Source organism: Notamacropus eugenii, chromosome 5 (assembly GCF_028372415.1).
Source record: "Notamacropus eugenii isolate mMacEug1 chromosome 5, mMacEug1.pri_v2, whole genome shotgun sequence".
Taxonomy (NCBI): domain Eukaryota; kingdom Metazoa; phylum Chordata; class Mammalia; order Diprotodontia; family Macropodidae; genus Notamacropus; species Notamacropus eugenii.
The window spans coordinates 67,445,397-67,461,980 of record NC_092876.1 but is presented as its reverse complement, the minus strand read 5'-3'; the positions used below and the strand labels follow the sequence as shown (position 1 = coordinate 67,461,980).

At 44.1% G+C, this 16,584-nt stretch overlaps 1 protein-coding gene across 5 annotated transcripts in view; it reads right to left on the bottom strand.

Moving 5' to 3' along the window:
- The window catches only part of DHDDS (dehydrodolichyl diphosphate synthase subunit), a 32,024-nt gene extending 16,404 nt beyond the window's left edge, over positions 1–15,620 (bottom strand). For 3 of the 5 annotated variants that reach the window (XM_072609461.1, XM_072609466.1, XM_072609463.1), the window contains exons 1-7: positions 15,458–15,620; positions 14,295–14,411; positions 10,371–10,487; positions 8,893–9,035; positions 6,710–6,826; positions 5,469–5,570; positions 78–192 (exon numbers count right to left, since the gene is read on the bottom strand). In XM_072609461.1, coding sequence (XP_072465562.1) covers positions 78–192; positions 5,469–5,570; positions 6,710–6,826; positions 8,893–9,035; positions 10,371–10,487; positions 14,295–14,357 — 657 coding nt within the window. In that variant the 5' untranslated portion in view covers positions 14,358–14,411; positions 15,458–15,620. The remainder of the gene's footprint in view (positions 1–77; positions 193–5,468; positions 5,571–6,709; positions 6,827–8,892; positions 9,036–10,370; positions 10,488–14,294; positions 14,412–15,457) is intronic. The other 2 variants (XM_072609462.1, XM_072609465.1) reach the window with 1 other exon arrangement.
- Positions 15,621–16,584: the final 964 nt, after the last annotated feature.

Genomic DNA, 16,584 nt, shown 5'->3' with positions numbered 1-16,584 from the left:
TGACTCATCTAATCATTTCTACCAGGACATTCTTCCCTACCCACTTCTGGCCAAAGATGTGGATGAAGGATACCTACCTGCCAGAGCAAGAAGTCACTCAGCCTCACTTCCCCAGAAGTCCGTATCAGAATGTCAGGATTGGGGGAGTTGTTGGTGTAGAGACACTTATCAAGTAGAGACTCTGACACATCACTACGTGAAGGAAAAGAGACAGATACACATTCAGTAGTTTAGTGAAGCCCTCCCAGACTTGGTGTTAGACTTCACTCCTCCCCCTGCCACTCATTCTGAGTAGGCACCCAGCAAGAAAGAAATCTGCATCTTAACTGCCTCTCTGGCACAAAGCTTTCCTCAACCAAATACAGCAGTTATGGAAAGACTTCAATTAGGAGGTTCCAATATTTAGCCACTCTAGTTTTCAGAATTATTTTGGCATCTCTACCTCCAGAAATAAAAATAAGACAAGGAATTTTGCTGGTGCTATTATATCTTGGGAGATTTGGAGGCAAAAGTCAAAGAATTTTGTCTGTGTTGATGGTGAACTTTATCTGAGGAGTGACTATCTCCATCTCCCTTCCCTGTAGGATGGGGAAATCAACTACACTATTTACTTAAAAACTCACTATGAACCAGGCACTGTGCTAAACACTTTATAATTATTATCTTATTTGTTCCTCGCAACAACCCTAGGAGTTAGGTGCTGCTATTATCCTTATTTTACAGTTGAGGAAACTCAAGCAAACAAATGTTAAGAGTGGCATGCCCATTGTCACATAGCTACTAAGTGTCTGAGGCCAGATTTGATCTCAGGTCTCCAGACCCAGTGCTCTGTCACTATCACTGTACTCTAGGGGTGGATCCTTGAGGTAGAGGCCCCCAGGAGACAGAAGACTTGGAGTTGAGACATTTTACTAGTTAGATGCTGTTTGTTTCTTCGTCTTCTGCTTTCTTATTTGTCAGATGGGGATAATCAATCACATACAATGTAGCTTACAGTGCTGGGGATGGAAGTGCTTTGTAATACTGTGAATTATTCTATAAAAAGAGCTAGTATTATTAGCACCTAAAACATAAAAAAGATGAAGGCTGCCACTTAGAGTTTCACAGCAGCGGGGCTCCAGCTGGGATTCCCTTGATCTGCTACTCAATCTGTCCTGGCAACATGATCTGGTATAGAGATCTGGGCTGGGAATCTGGAGACCTAGGCTCTAGTCATAGTCATTACTGCGCTAGGTGACCTCAGGTATAGTACCTCCCTGGCTAGGTTTCATATGCAAAATGGGAAGTCTTACTGTTTTGCTGACTGCAGATAACAGGCAGAGTTAAAATAGTCAAGATCAAAATAGTTTTAATGGAGCCAAGATGGTGGAGAAAAGGCAGGGATTCCCCTAAGCTCTCTCATTGGAATTGGCTCAAAGAGGGAATGATATACACACTCAGTTGGGCATAGAAATCAATCTTAACCTATAGAAAAGTAGGAGAGAAGAGGGATAAGGGATGGTTGGAAGGGAGAGTAGACTGGGGGAGGCATGAGTTCAAAGCAAAACATTTTTTGAGGATGTACAGGATAAAAGGAGAGAGAATAGGATAAATAGGGGAAAACAGGATGGATGGAAATACACAGTAATCATAATTGTGAAAACATTTTTACATCAATTTCTCTGATAAAGGCCTCATTTCTCAAATACACAGAGAACTAAATCACAAGAATAAGAATACAAGTCATTCTCCAACTGATAAACAGTCAAAGGACATGAACAGGCAGTTCATGAACATGAACAGGAAGTAATCACAGCTATTTATAGTCTTATGAAAAAATGCTCCAAATCACTATTAGAGAAATGCAAATTAAAACAACTCTGAGGTACCAACCCATACCAATTAAAGTGGCTAATAAGACAGAAAAGGAAAATGACAAATGTTGGAAGGGATGTGAGAAAATTGGGACACTAATGCACTGCTGGTGGAATTGTGAACCAATCCAACCATTCTGGAGAGCAATCTTGAGACAATGCTGAAGCAAAGGTCTATAAATCTGTGGATATCCTTTGACCTAGCATTATCACTACTAGGTCTGTACCACAAAGAAATTTTTTTTTAAAACAAAAAGGACCTACACATGCAAAAATATTTAGCTCTTTTTGTGGTGGCAAAAAATTGGAAATTGAGGGGATGCCCTTTGATTGGAGAATGGCTGAACAAGTTATGATATATGACTGTGATGGAATATTTTAGCTCTATAAGAAACAATGAGCAGGATGCTCTCAGAAAAACCTGCACCTCCATGAGCTGATGCCAAGTAAAATGAGCAGAACCAGGAGAACACTGTTCACAGTAACAGCAATACTGTACAATGTGAATGGCTTAGTTATTCTCAGTAATACATAATAATTGTCCAAGACAATTCCTAAGGACTTATGAAAAATGCTATCCACCTCTAGAGAAAGAACTGATGGAGTCTGAAAGCAGATTGAAGCATATTTTAAACTTTTTTTTTGATTTGTGTTTTCTTTCACAACATGACTAATATGGAAATATGTTTTGCATGACTGCATATGTATAGCCTACATCAAACTGCTTGCCTGCTCAAGAAGTGGGGGGAGGGAGGAAGGGATGGAGAGAATTTGGAACTCAAAAGTTTAGAAAACATGTTAAAAGTTGTTTTACATGTAATATTAAATTTTCAAAAAACAACAAAGTAGCTCTAGGATGAATGTTACAAAGGAAAAAAGGAAAAATATAAGCAGGGAAATGCTCAGAATAATAGGAACCCATCAACTCCACAGGAACCATTCCCGGTAATAACTTATACCTAGAGTGTGATTTGGAAATCACTATGACTAAGATGATCCCAGAGATGTCATTAGGAAAGTATCGACCTAAAATGTAAGCAATGTCCACAGTCACATGGGAATCAAAGGGACCTACTGCAGACACAGTGACCAAAAAGAAGAGAGAAAACCAAGACGGAATACAGGAAAAGAAGGGAGACCTATATTCTGTCATTGTTTTTCTAGCAGAGTCCAGATGAAGAAGATACAATCTAAAAGACAGGAATACTGTGATCATTAAACTATTACACTGGTTTGCCAAGGACTTGGATGCCAGAGAGGGGAAACTCTGGAAGGGGACAACAAAAATTCTAAGAATTGAAAATGCTTCATTCTCTTTCTACCTTGAATATTAATAAATTTATTAATAAATTGATCTCTTAGTACAAACTTAGCCTTGTGTACTCTGTGTTACCTTAGAACTTAATCATCTGGAGATTAACTTGAACATTTGAGTTCAGGATTGAATTGTAAGAGATCCAACCTGTCACTTTCGTTATTTACATGACTAGACTCATCTCCAAGAATTGTTAAGAAAACATGACATGAAAGTGCTTGGGACAGATAGTCTGAATTAGGTGGGAACAGCAGTGGTCCAAGAGCTAGTTGACTCGGGCACTTACTGCCCCATATGTTGTTTTCTCACCTGTAAAATAAAGGAGAAAACATGGTCTAGCAAGAAGATTGTTGGATTTGGGAGAGGCCTGGATTTGAATCAGAGCTCTTTTTTTTTGTTTGTTTGTAGAATGGGATTCCCTAATCTCATACAGGCAGGAAGCCCAGCAGCCACTTGGGCCCAACCCCAATCCCCCCGAAGCTCCAACCTTCTGTTTCAAATCTGGATCAGTGTGTTCCTCCTTAAGCAGCCTGGAGGCCAATTGCTCCTGGGGCTCACTGTCCTGATGTGACACTTGGCATAAGACTGGTGAAGACACCCACGTTAAGGTTTAGCCTGACTGCTATTCAGAACACCCAGTTCTCAGTATCCATAGGTCTCAGCGCAGCCCCCTTCAGCAGCAGGATTATAGGCATGTATCACCCCAGCAGGCCTCAAGCTCTGACACTCAGGCTGGGTGACTCTACTAAGCCTGTTTTGTTACTTATAAAATGGGAAGATTCATATTCAAGATATCTACTTCAAAACTTTGTTCTGAGAAAAGTACTTTACAGTAGTGATAAAAGCACCATACACATAGGGGTTATCATCATTATTCATTTAAAACTATTTTGTAACTAAAATCTTAAATAAAGATGAGCTCTTTGGACAGGGAAGAGTACCCTATAAAATATCGCATGTCCAGGGTCTTTGATAGCAGAACGGATACTTTCTCCATAGACACAAACTGAAATTCCTCTTGTAGAAATTGTCTACAAGAGTTATCAGTTAAAAAGTCCTGGTTAGGAAGCTAGTGACTGGCCAGGTTCTTACTATGAGAAATGAGGTTGGGTTCCGGATCCCATCCATCCTTGGCTATCCAGGCTGATAGTATTTGTTAGAGTTTTCCCAGTTTGGCAGAGCCTTGAGAGGCCCAAATTGCCTCCATTTCACAGGCAGCCCTGGAAGTGGCTCCTAAAATTTAAATAGCCACATAAAGGAAGTTTCCATTTCTCTAATATCATCTTCGCCCACAGCATTGGCATAGGACTTCAGTGGGGAGTAAGTAAGAGTATTAGTTATTAATTTTAATATTAAGGACTTAAATTAGTAATTACACCAGCTGAATATCCTTTCAATCAGAAAAAAGTTCTGGCCCACACAGCAGGCAACCCAATAGGAAATATAATAATATATTACACATTAATATCATATAGAATATTATATTAAGGTAATATAGTATTCTATATAATATATTTATTATCTATTATTCATAATATATACACAATAATATATACAATATATATTATGTTAATATAATGTAATATGATATATATGATATAATATAACATAACATAATAATCTGTTTTGTTTGCAGTCAGATACCTGAATCCTGCTTGAGATCTGCTAGCAGCAAAAAACATAAAAGCAGTTCATTCCCTCTGCATACCACATTCATGTGTCAAGTCCATGAAAGGGACAGACAATCAGGCATGATAGAAGCAGGCAATGTTTTCCCCTCTAAATGGCATTTACCTAACTCAGAAACCTCCCTCCATGAAGGCCAATGACTCTGAAATGTACACCAGAAAGCATGAGGAGACAGCCTCTCCACCAACCTTGCCTCTGGTTCAGGCAACTGAGAAACCTGTTCAGAGGACACCTGTTGACCTACTGCTGGAGGATGATGTTTCATCATCGCTGGCTTCAAAGCATCTTTACTTTCTTATAGTTTGGCTGGGAGTGAGGGTTGTGGACAAGAAATCCTGAAGGAAGCAGGTACAGAAACCTTAACCCAGAACCTGGGCCTGTGACTTCACAGTTGGAACCAAGTTGGGAATCAGCCCAAACCATCTTTTGCACCACCTCATTCTGCAAGCTATAGGTTGCCAATCCTTGAACCCTTGGACTGGTTTTCCCCAGTCCTGCCAGTGTGACAGGGAAAATAAGCTGGAATGACTCCAGTATGGGTTTATTTCCAACCCCAAATCACCAGGGTGTGAACAGTCAAGTCACTCAGTATGATAGGTAACCAGGGCTACCTGGGATCCAATAAACCTTGCTCTACTCCCCAAGCCATTTCTTTCACAGCATTGCTGATTTCATGTCGGGACGTATAGGCAAAGCAGACATTCAGGAAGCACCTGTAAAAGAGGAGAGTTTTGTTCAGGGGAGGTTGGAAGTGGGAGTGGGGCAGACCCTATTTCAGAGTAGCCCTGATCTGTATGGGTCAATTAAGTCAGCTATGAAAAATATTCACATTATCAAGCACTCTGTTCACTTCCGAGACAGAAAGAAAGGGAAGTCTCAAAATTCCAAACCAGACTTCAATATTTTCTGGTAACCTGGGAGGAGATCCAGCCATGGTGTCAGAGGAAAGAGATAGGAAGATTCAAAATGAAAGCCTGAGATGATTTGAACCTCTTTTCTTTTCTAGTTTACTTGATTTTGCTCTTTGGATGCTCAAACTGGGTCTTTGCTAAGGCTTCTGCAATTCTCCTGAGTCAGAGCTCAAGAAGGAGCCAGGATATGATGAGATTGGCACAGGAGAATGTGCCTGGGTTCAGTGGATTTGTCCAATACAGTCATTCTTATCTAAAGACAGCCTGTTCTAGTGAGAAGATCATTGGAATAGGAGTCCAGAGAAGCTGAATTGAATCCTTAATCTACCATATATTAAGCTATGTGACTCTGGACAAACTGCTTTCTTTTTCTGGGGTTTTGTTACTTTAGCTATAAATTGAGGAATCTGAGGGGGCTGGAGGAGATTTCTAAATGATGCTTCCTAACATCCAATGATTTTTTCTAGTTTTCACTCCTGAGATTGCTCCCCACCCCCAACACACACCTGGTCAACAACCACCTTTCACTTTGAGTCAGTGTGCTCTCTGGGAATTGGGAATGTAAGTTAATTGTTATAGCACAAACAAAGCAGAATTGGGAAGGCAAATCTTATGCAAAAGAAAGTCAAACAAGTCGGTTTTTGATTATCTCAATACGGTTCCCTTCTAAATCTGCAGAGCTATTTAGAGCTTTTCTACCTCAAATTAGGACTAGGGTGAAAAACAGATCCCAAGGACGACCAGTCTTTGGAGTAAAATCTACTGTAGAACAGGCCCCAGCTCTCTTCTTCTCACTCACTCTACAGAAAGGAGGGGAGCCCTGAACATCCCAAACCACGAGAAGCCTGTCTTCCAGTACCCTTGGAGGGGATCCAGCAGGGCTAGCCTAGCAGGGGAGGAAGGAGACAGGGAGAGCCTGACTAGGAGCTGGTCCCCCTCACTTGCTATAGTTTCGGGTGGCCTGAACAGCTTTTGCAATCAGCTCCTGAAGGTCGAGGGGCAACAGTTGAAGATCACCCAGGACTCGGATACACACCCCATGCTTCTCCAGCTTCTCCCTGTGCAGGAATCAAGCCACAAAAATTTATGAAGCAATTAATAGGTACAAGCACTATGCTAACTAAGCACTAGAAATACAAAGAAAAAGCAAAAACAGTTCCTACCCATTCTGATCCAGAAGACTACAAGGACACACATTAGTCCATACGGAACATAACCTAAGAGGGGAAGGCACGAGCAACTGGCGGGCAGGGGGAAGGCTTCTAGAGCTGTCTCTTGAAGGAAATTCCAGGAGGGGGTTTGGGACAGATATCCTTATAAAAACACCTGGTGCTTAGAGAAAAATCTGCAGTCTGCTACTAAGTCATAGTTGCCTATGTGTAGGTGATACTTTTCATATTTTGAATTATAATTACTAAAGTATCATATATTCATACATGCTGGTACTGCACACCTATACACTAGATTTGAATATCAATACCTCTTCCCCAGGTGTGCTTTGCATACAGTAGGCACTCAATTTCATCTCCCAGTTCTGACCAAGCGCTCCTTCTCTTGTTCTCAGACAATTCCCTGCTGCTAAAAGATCTTGGGTAAACCTTTTTCCCTCTCTGTGCCTCCCTCAGTGTCCTCACTGTAAGCTCTACAATCCCAGGAAAATGTCCAGGCCTGGGAACCATAACTTTGTTTCCATTTCACCTTTGCATTCCCAGGGGACAGGACAGTGCCTTTGCACACAGCAGAAGCTTAACAGATGTCTGCATGATTGGGACCGCAAGCTCAAGACCACATTGCACTACTTTCAAACCTTCCCATGGACCCAGGCCTAGAGCTCCTGGACAGAGTGAGGAACTGAACATGATACAGAGAGTGCATGGGGTCACCAGGTCAGGGGCTGCCTATTCTCACAGAGGAAAAACACTGGGAACCAGGAGCTATGTCTTCCCAAAGTGGAGTGGAATATATGAAAGGCCGGATTGTGGGTCTCATCCCTGCCATTAACTACTAGTGTGACTTTTGGCAAGTCATTAACCTAAGCTTCAGTTTCCTTATCTGTAAAATGGGCAAGATATTTATGAAGCAGGATCAAATGAAAGAATTAAAACAGAGCAGTTTGCAAATTACAAAGTGCTTTATGTCAAGTACTTTTATTATGACCTAAATAGTGTTTCTCAAAGGACAAAGGCAGACCTAAAAACTCTATTTCCCTTACCACAGGCACCATAAAAACATAAAACACAAGTACAGGCACCAGACAACCCTTTTTGCCTGGGTATTGGAAAGGTTTCCAAATGAAAACTTTGCCACTTTTTATAAAATGATTTACTAACATCACTCTGTTAAGGACGGTCATTAGACCAAGGCCAAGGATCAAGACTGATATATCATTCACAAAAGGTCAAATAAATGTTTTTTGGTTTTATTGGTGGTAGTGGGAGCGGGGGAGGATACTTCTCTAAAACAGTCACTGTTACAAAAATGTTTTTCCCTTTCTAGGCGGCTGAAGGACATTTTGGGTTGTTCAATCAACATCAGCATAATTTATAACTAGTTTTTTTCATGTTTTCAGGCTCTGGAGAGGCCTAAGTTGGCTGTCCCTGAAATAGCTTTCCTTTACTTCTTTCTGTGTCTATCCCACTGCCACGTGGCCACTGGACTACTGGACGTGCCACATGAGATGGGGACAGCAGAGCTAGTTTCCTTGGAAGCTTGTTTTAAGGAGCTGCCTTCTTAGATCTGCCTCCACTGGAGACTTTCTGAGCACTCACTCACTCTTCCTGCTTGGGAATGAAGAAGCTTGGCTCCCACTGGCCACGTGAAGTTCCAAGCCTCAGAATCAGCCATTCATCCCTGAGTTTCTTTCCTCAACAGTGAAAGAGAAAGGTGTCACTCAAGGCTTCTCCCATATTCTCTCCCTGGACCAAGCCTTTGCATAAAACTGTAAGGGAGAATCACCATTACCAAGCTTGTTGTTGGCACCGATTTCCCCATGAATGGAGCCTTAGGGTCTTATGCTTATCCCAGAAGAATTCAGAATAGGTGCACAAGATCCCTCACACACACTCTCCAGGAGCCTAGGGAACACATGAAATAGCCTCCCTCCCTCCCCTGCATGGCATCTTACTGTTCTTCCATCAATCGGCTGAATTTCTGCCTGGCCAGCTCCATTAGCCCATCCACCTCATTCTTTGAGCGTTTGAAGTTCTCAATGCTGAAGGCATAGACGGTCACCTCTCGGATGCCCAGGTTCAAACACCAGCGCAGGGTCTAAGAAAGGAGAAAGGGAAAGTGCTAGGTTCCCTGGGATGGAAGGGTAGAAAAGAGACACTTCACATCCTGCCTCATAGTTAAGTGGTGCAGATAGAACCTGTGAAAATGACAGAGATGAAAATAGAAAAAAATTCAACTAAATATCAGGATTCTCCTGGATTCTGGTCCTTGGATGCCTCATTAATTAGCTATATAACTGTAGATATGTCATTTAATCTCTCTAGAATGAAATTTCTTCTTCTCTGCAGAATAGAAGATGTCATTTCAGCCTCACAACATTACTGAGGAATGACATTAAAATATAAGAAATAATGATCTACAGCATCATTAACCGTTATGATCCTGGTGGAGAGGGAAGGATCACCTAGTTAAGAATTGCTCTCAATTACATACTCTTCTATATTGGAAAATAAAGCTGGTGTCAGAAGACAAGATACTGACAATGTTTGGAGGCTAAAGGAGAGTATGAGTCAATCAAATCAAATAGATGAGGGGACAAAGCTTCCCCTAAACTAAAGCACCTCAAACTATGCCCAGATTTTTGACACCCTAATGAAAATTGGGTATGTCCTTTGTTCAGATCCAAAAGAATTTACCAATATGGCAGTTGCTCTAGGCACTACCCCACAAATGGTTTGGAACAAAGGACAAAACTGAGTTTCTTAAACAGTTAGGCAGAAGTTGAAATCAATCAAAACTCCAAGAGGCTAATAGGCACTTTTAGAAATAAGCTCTCTGTTTCTTCATACAAGAATAAATCAAGAATATTCAGGTTATTACCGTGATAGTCTTCATGGAGGGAGGGAGGGAGAGAGGGAAGAGGCTGGCTGGGATGCTGACCAGCATCCAGTAAGACTGGCTCACATGAAAATAGCTCTTTATACAATCATAAGCAAGAACTATTCATTCAACAGCTAGAGGTTGCTGGTGGCACAGCGGATAAAGCACCATACCTGGAGTCAGGAGGATCTGAGTTCAAATCCAGCCTCGGACACTTATCAGCTATGGGATCCTGGCCTAAACTGTGCCTACCTCAGTCTCTTTATCTGTAAAATGGGGGAAGGGGGTCTTAATGGAAACCACCTCACAAAGATCAGATGAGATAATCGCTATAAAGTGCTTAGCACAGGGTCTGGTGCCTGGTACACAGTAGGTGCTTTAATAAGTGCTTATTCTTCTTTCTCTCCCACCTGCCCCTAGGCAGAGAAGCCTCTGCAGCAAAACAAAGACCAAATAACCCCAAAGGCTAAAGTAACTTTAAGGACTAAGGGTCAAACATTCTGACATGAATCTCAGTGTACATAAGCATTGCCCAGGGGTGCTGTGTCCCACCTCAGCCAATTTATTGAAGCCCTGTGTATGGCCCTCCTGTCGTTCCACCTGGCACTTCTGGGCGTAGCGGCGGTTCCCATCCATGATGAATGCAATGTGCCTGGGCATCGGGCCTGCCTATGGGGGCAAGAAAGAAATTATGTCCAGGCTGGTGGCAGGGGAGAAGCTGAGAGGCAGGAAGATCCTCATTGCCAAACTAACAGGGACTGTTATGGAAGAAAGACTGTTCTCTTTAGCCTAAGAATCCAGGCATCTCCCTCATCCCACTCCCACCCAGTTCCTGGAGTGCCCTGAGGTGGCATGGAAAAATATTCTGGAGGGAGTAACTCCATATTGCCTACCAAGATGAAGTCAATAGAATCTAAGTTCTTGAAGAGACTGTCTGTAATCTAACTGCCTAGCATGATGTCTTGTTCCTCTCACCCCTGCCCTCCTCCCATTTATTTATTTTCATCATTCCTTTTTTTTTTTTTAACGCTTTGAGTTCCAAATTCTCTCCCGCCCTCCAGCCCCCCCCCCACCCAGTGAGAAGGCAAGCAATCCAATAGCCATGGTACATGTGAAGTCACTAGCATATTGCACATACATCACAGATTCTTAATAAATGAGCCTTGGATTGTAACTTTGCCTTCTCTCTTTCACCAGATGGTGGGTCCTCCAGCTGCTCTTCCCAGGTTACCTCAAGCCCAGTCTCTCATCACTTCTCAGTATTGCCTGTCAACACTAGGCAAACCAATCTGTTGGATGTCACTGACATATTACTACCGAGGTCTCCAAATGTTTTGCAAAAAGCTGTTTTTTTTTCCATTTCCTCAAGGGCCAAAGCCTTAAGGTAACTACTGGGAGGGCAAGAGCAGTAAGGAAGGAAGGGGAAAGAGAAAGAGTGGTGACAGTGAAGTTTATGAACAGCACTGGCATAGATGTAGAGTTTGAAGGAACCTTCAAGTTCAACCCCTCATTTTACAAATAAGGAAACTGAGGTCCAGACGTGTTCCAGTTACCTTGCCCAAAGTCACACAGATAGTTAAGCGGCAGAACAAGGATTAGAACCCTCTGACTCCAAACCCAACATTCTGTGCCATGCTGCTCTCTCAACATGACAACTCATACCTTATGGACACTGGAATGAAAACAGCGACTGGCATAAGGATCTATCTATCATCTGACTGGAGAACATTATACACTCCTGCTAATAACAACAATAATAAAAATGAATTATATATTATTTTTCTCATTAATGATGACACTTCAAGGATTAAGGAACTCATTGGTATGGTGGCTTCCTCCAACAAAACCTGCTATCTCTCCTGGCCTTTAGGAGTCTGCTGAATAAGCTGCTATGGCTAAAAGCCCTTTATGATCAAGTTGTGAAGAGCTTCTCTGGTCTTTTAGCAGCCTTTCTTGCTTGGCAGAACCTGGGCAAAGCTTATACACTGGCATAGCTTGGAGAGGTCAAAGAAGAGCCTTGCTAGAGGAACGAAAACTAAGATGTAAGGTGGGTAGTTCAGCATTATTATTATCCATTTACACAGAGAATAAGCAATGCTTGGAGAGCCCCTTCTCCACCATTCTTCCTCTTGCCCACACATCTGGAATCCCTTCAGCCTTACAGCAAACCATGTTTCATAATGGGTCAATATCCATTCCTCCAACCTTTTCCCATTTTCATCATCAATGGCTCCTTTCAGCACGTCAGGTTAGAGGTGCTTTAGCTGTATGTCATATCTTTCTCTCATGTACAGTCTTTCTTTAAGACCCAATTCAAAATCATCCTTCCAAGACAGAACTTTCTCCTTACCTTGGCCATTCTTTAGGAATCAGGAACCAGCATTAGTGTTATACTCAAAATGCTTTGCACTTCTTTAATTTGCATATTAGAATTTAAAAAGCAAACCTGTCCTCAAGCAGCAGGATAAGCTACTTAGCACAAAGTACACAATAAATACTCAACTAACTGGCCCTTTTAATCAAACCCTACTCCTATAACCTTCTGAAGGCCATGCCAGTGGCCCTGAGGTCTGGCAGGTCTTAGGCCAAGCTGGAAGAGCTTCAGGTATGGGTATGAGGACAGGGTGTGTCTGTTCTCTGAGTACTAGCCTGGTTAAGTAGACAAGAGACTCACTATCAGAGAGCTGGGTAGCAGATGATAATAGCTTTACCACAGAAATTCATGAAGATTTAACCAAGGAGTGGAAGGGTTCACCTGGGTGAAAGAAGAACCAACAATAATTGAATTCTTTAATATTCCAAAGTAACTTGTTCATTAACAGATATTTAATCCTTCAAGCTGCAAAATGGGAAGAAACTAACTGTCTGAATTCTTGATTCTGCCTCTAAGAACCACAGTAGCTGGGAAGCAGTGGGAAAAGTGTTGAGCTGAGAGCTGGGACCCTGGGCTTCTAAACCTGGTTCTATTCATGTCTGAATGAGTAACCTACAGATTCATAGGACTAAGAGGAAAAAGTCACCTAATTATCAACATTGCTCAATTCTCCTCATGTTACAGACTCATTTTCCTGAGTTCAAATCTGGCCTCAGACACTTAAAAGCTGTGGGACCCTGGGCAAGTCACTGTACCCTGTTTGCCTCACTTTCTTCATCTGTAAAAGGTATTGGAGAAGGAAATGGCAAACCACTCCAGTATCTTTGCCAAGAAAACCCCAAATAGGGTCACAGAGAGTCAGGCATGAATGAAATAACAGAACAACAACTTGCTTCTACTACTCTACCCGCACTTTTCCAACTTAACTTTTTGTTTCTTTCAAAGATTTTCCCACCAAGGGGGATCTAAGGTACATTTTGTAAACAGACACAGAGACCAAAAACCTGCCCTCCCAGTCTAAAGGACCTGAGCTCAAGCCCTACCTCTGACCCATGCTGGGCTCAGCAAACATCCTCAAGAGTATAAACTGCAAAGCAATCATCCAACTGCATTGACAGGATTTTCTTCCCTGGGAGTCTCCAACACCACTAAAACCCCAGGTCCAGACCAAAATAAATTATAGAGGAGGAAGAGGTTGCTGTAGGATTTTTAAGTCTGATGGTTTTCTTCCTTTGCAGTGTGATAAACTTCCACTGTACCATCCTTCACCGCACATTCCCCTTGGTGACACAGAAGACTGAGATTAAGAAGTCATCAATTAAGGGGCTGGCCTTCAGGCAGGACATAGAATACAAAGGGCTAGCTCACACTCCTTCCTCACCTCGACCTCTTAGAAGAATCTTAGCTTACATCAATAATCATCTCAAGTCTTTCCCGATCCCTCCAGTTGTTAATGCTCTCTCCCTTCTCCAATTACTATGTACGTCTAGCTCTCCTGACCTCCAACAGAAGGGAGGTTCCCAGAGGGCAAGGTGTGTTTGGTTTGTATCATTGTATCCCCATTGTATCTGTATAACCCAGATGGGGACAGTGTCTCATCTGTAGCAAGCACTCCTAACACGATGTTACAAGAATAAGACTTTAGCAAATGAAGGGAAAGTTTCAGAGAAACCTTGGGGAGACTAGTTTGAAATGATGCAGAATAAAGTGAAAAGAATCAAGGAACAATATATACAAAAATGACAATACTGTAAAAATGAACAACTTTGAAAGACTTCAGAACTCTTGACCTGCCACAGTGCCAGGGACCAATGCTGAAGCATGCTGCCCACCCTCTGACAGAGGGGATGGAGACACATGATGCAGAAAGAGACACAGTCAAAGGGGACTATGCATATTACTTACAAGAATTTTTCTCTTCCTTTCTTAATGGAGAAAAAAGAGAAAATAACTGCTAATTGAACAACATTTAATTAAAATAAATATCAGTAAAAATGAATTGTGTTCCCTGTTGAAGCTGGAGAGAAGAGATCCTGGTTAAGCCTACATAGTATCCCATCTAAACTAGAAAAGGTACGTGGTCTAAACTTTTTTTTTTTTACCTTAATGATGTTGGCACAGAACCGCTCTAAGAGCGTAAGCTCTCCTTCCCTGATCCATGACATGGTCTCTGGTTCCTTCAGGAAATCAGGCGTAGGTCTCCTGAAAATAAGCAGCACCTAGGAAAAGTCAACACAGGACAATGAGAAGTTCCAGGATCTAGCTAGAAGACAGCCTCCAAGGGACATCGCTTTTTCTTGTCCCTTGGACACTAACTAGGGAATAGCCAGAAATAAACCCCAGCTGAAGATGATCTCATAGGATACAGGCCTTGAACAACCTTCCACCCTAGAGTTACAGAATATAAAAGTAAGGGGCACAGACGGAAAAGAAGCCATCGTAGCTCTAAGGGCAGCTAGGTGGCGCAGTGGGCAAAGTGCTGGGCCCAGAGCTCGGAAGACTCATCTCCCAGAGTTAAAAATCTGGCCTCAGACAAGCTGTGGGACCCTGAGCAAGTCATTTAACTGTTTGCCTCAGTTTCCTCATTTGTAAAATAATCTGGAAAAGGAAATGGTAAACACCTCTAAGAAGAGAGGAGGGGGCTGTCTGGAGAAAGGGAGAAGGGGAGACTGTCCGGAGGAGGGGGGGCTATCTGGAGGGGGGAGCTGTCTACAGGACCCCCAAATGGGATCCCAAAAAGTCAGGACTGAAACTGAACAATAACAACAACCCTAATACTCTTCCCACTACCACGCCACCACTCCCCCCCAAAACATGCCTCATGGTAAGGCACCCACTAAGCGATCTCTTCTCCTCCCCCTCCCTTTCCCCGGGCCCCCCAAGAGCTTGCCTCTCTCTTCCCTTCTTTCCCCCCACTCGATTTCAGAGGGTCTCTCCTCCTTCGGAGAACACCCCTACTCTTCTTCCTCTCGTCCTCTTTTACGTTCCTTTGGGAACCCCTTCAGGCAGCCTCTCTCCTCCTTCCTTCCTCCTCCAGACAGCCCCCCCTTTTTCCCCTCTCTGCCTCCAGGGGAGACCTCTCCTTTCTGCCCTCTTCCTCCTCCAGACAGCCCCCCCTTCCCTCCTCAACAGCTCCCCCTCCCCTCAGAGACCCTCCTGCCTTTCCCGCTCGGTCCTCCCTTCTCCCCAGGGCGTCCCTCCTCAGGGCCCCCAGTCCTCCTTCGGCCCGAGGCTCCACCAGGCTGGGGAGCCCTGCCTTCCTCACCGCTCGCCGTTGAACCGGCTCGGATCCGGTAGGGACCTTCAGGGATCTCAGAGGGAGGCCAGCACTTCCTCAGCTCGACGCCTTAAGTATACGTCATCGCCAGGAGCCGGGACTCGCCCACTCCTCCCTCTTTCGCCTTCGTGTCGCAATCTCTGAGCCTCCCGGGGGAGGGCTTGGGGCCACGCATGCGCACAGTGAGCAGGTGCGGCCCAGCGCCTGGCGCGTACCATTGGGAATTACACAGGGGGTGAAGTCCTCACGGATGTCTGAGGATGAGACCACATAGACGGGGGTAGGGCTCTGCGGGGATGCGCGAGTCCTGATTGCCCGAGCAGGACCTGGGAGAGCGAAATTAGGGTTCTTTAGGGCTACAGGAACAGCTCCCCAGGGGGCTGCAAGGGGAGTTGGAAGGGATCTGAGCACAAGGGGTGGGAGAAGAGAAACGAGGAACTGTGAGGAGGAGGGGAGGGAGCCTAGAACAGGATGTCGGACCTGGGAGGGCCTTAGAACCCAGGATGTCAGGTCCGGGAGGGCCCTTAGAACCCAGGATGTCAGGGCCGGGAGGGCCCTTAGAACCCAGGATGTCAGGGCCGGGAGGGGCCTTAGAACCCAGGATGTCAGGGCCGGGAGGGGCCTTAGAACCCAGGATGTCAGGGCGGGGAGGGGCCTTAGAACCCAGGATGTCAGGGCGGGGAGGGCCCTTAGAACCCAGGATGTCAGGGCCGGGAGGGGCCTTAGAACCCAGGATGTCAGGGCCGGGAGGGCCCTTAGAACCCAGGATGTCAGGGCTGGGAGGGCCTTAGAACCCAGGATGTCGGACCTGGGAAGGCCTTAGAACCCAGGATGTCAGGGCCAGGAGGGCCCTTAGAACCCAGGATGTCAGGGCCGGGAGGGGCCTTAGAACCCAGGATGTCAGGGCCGGGAGGGCCCTTAGAACCCAGGATGTCAGGGCTGGGAGGGGCCTTACAACATGGGATGTCAGGATTGGGAGGGTCCTTAGAATATAAAATGTCAGAACTGGGAGGGGGCTTAGAACTCATGATGTCAGAGCTGGGAGAGTCTGTAGAACACAGAATGTCAGAGCAAGGACCTCAAAATACTTACTACCTGTGTAACCCTAGGCAAAT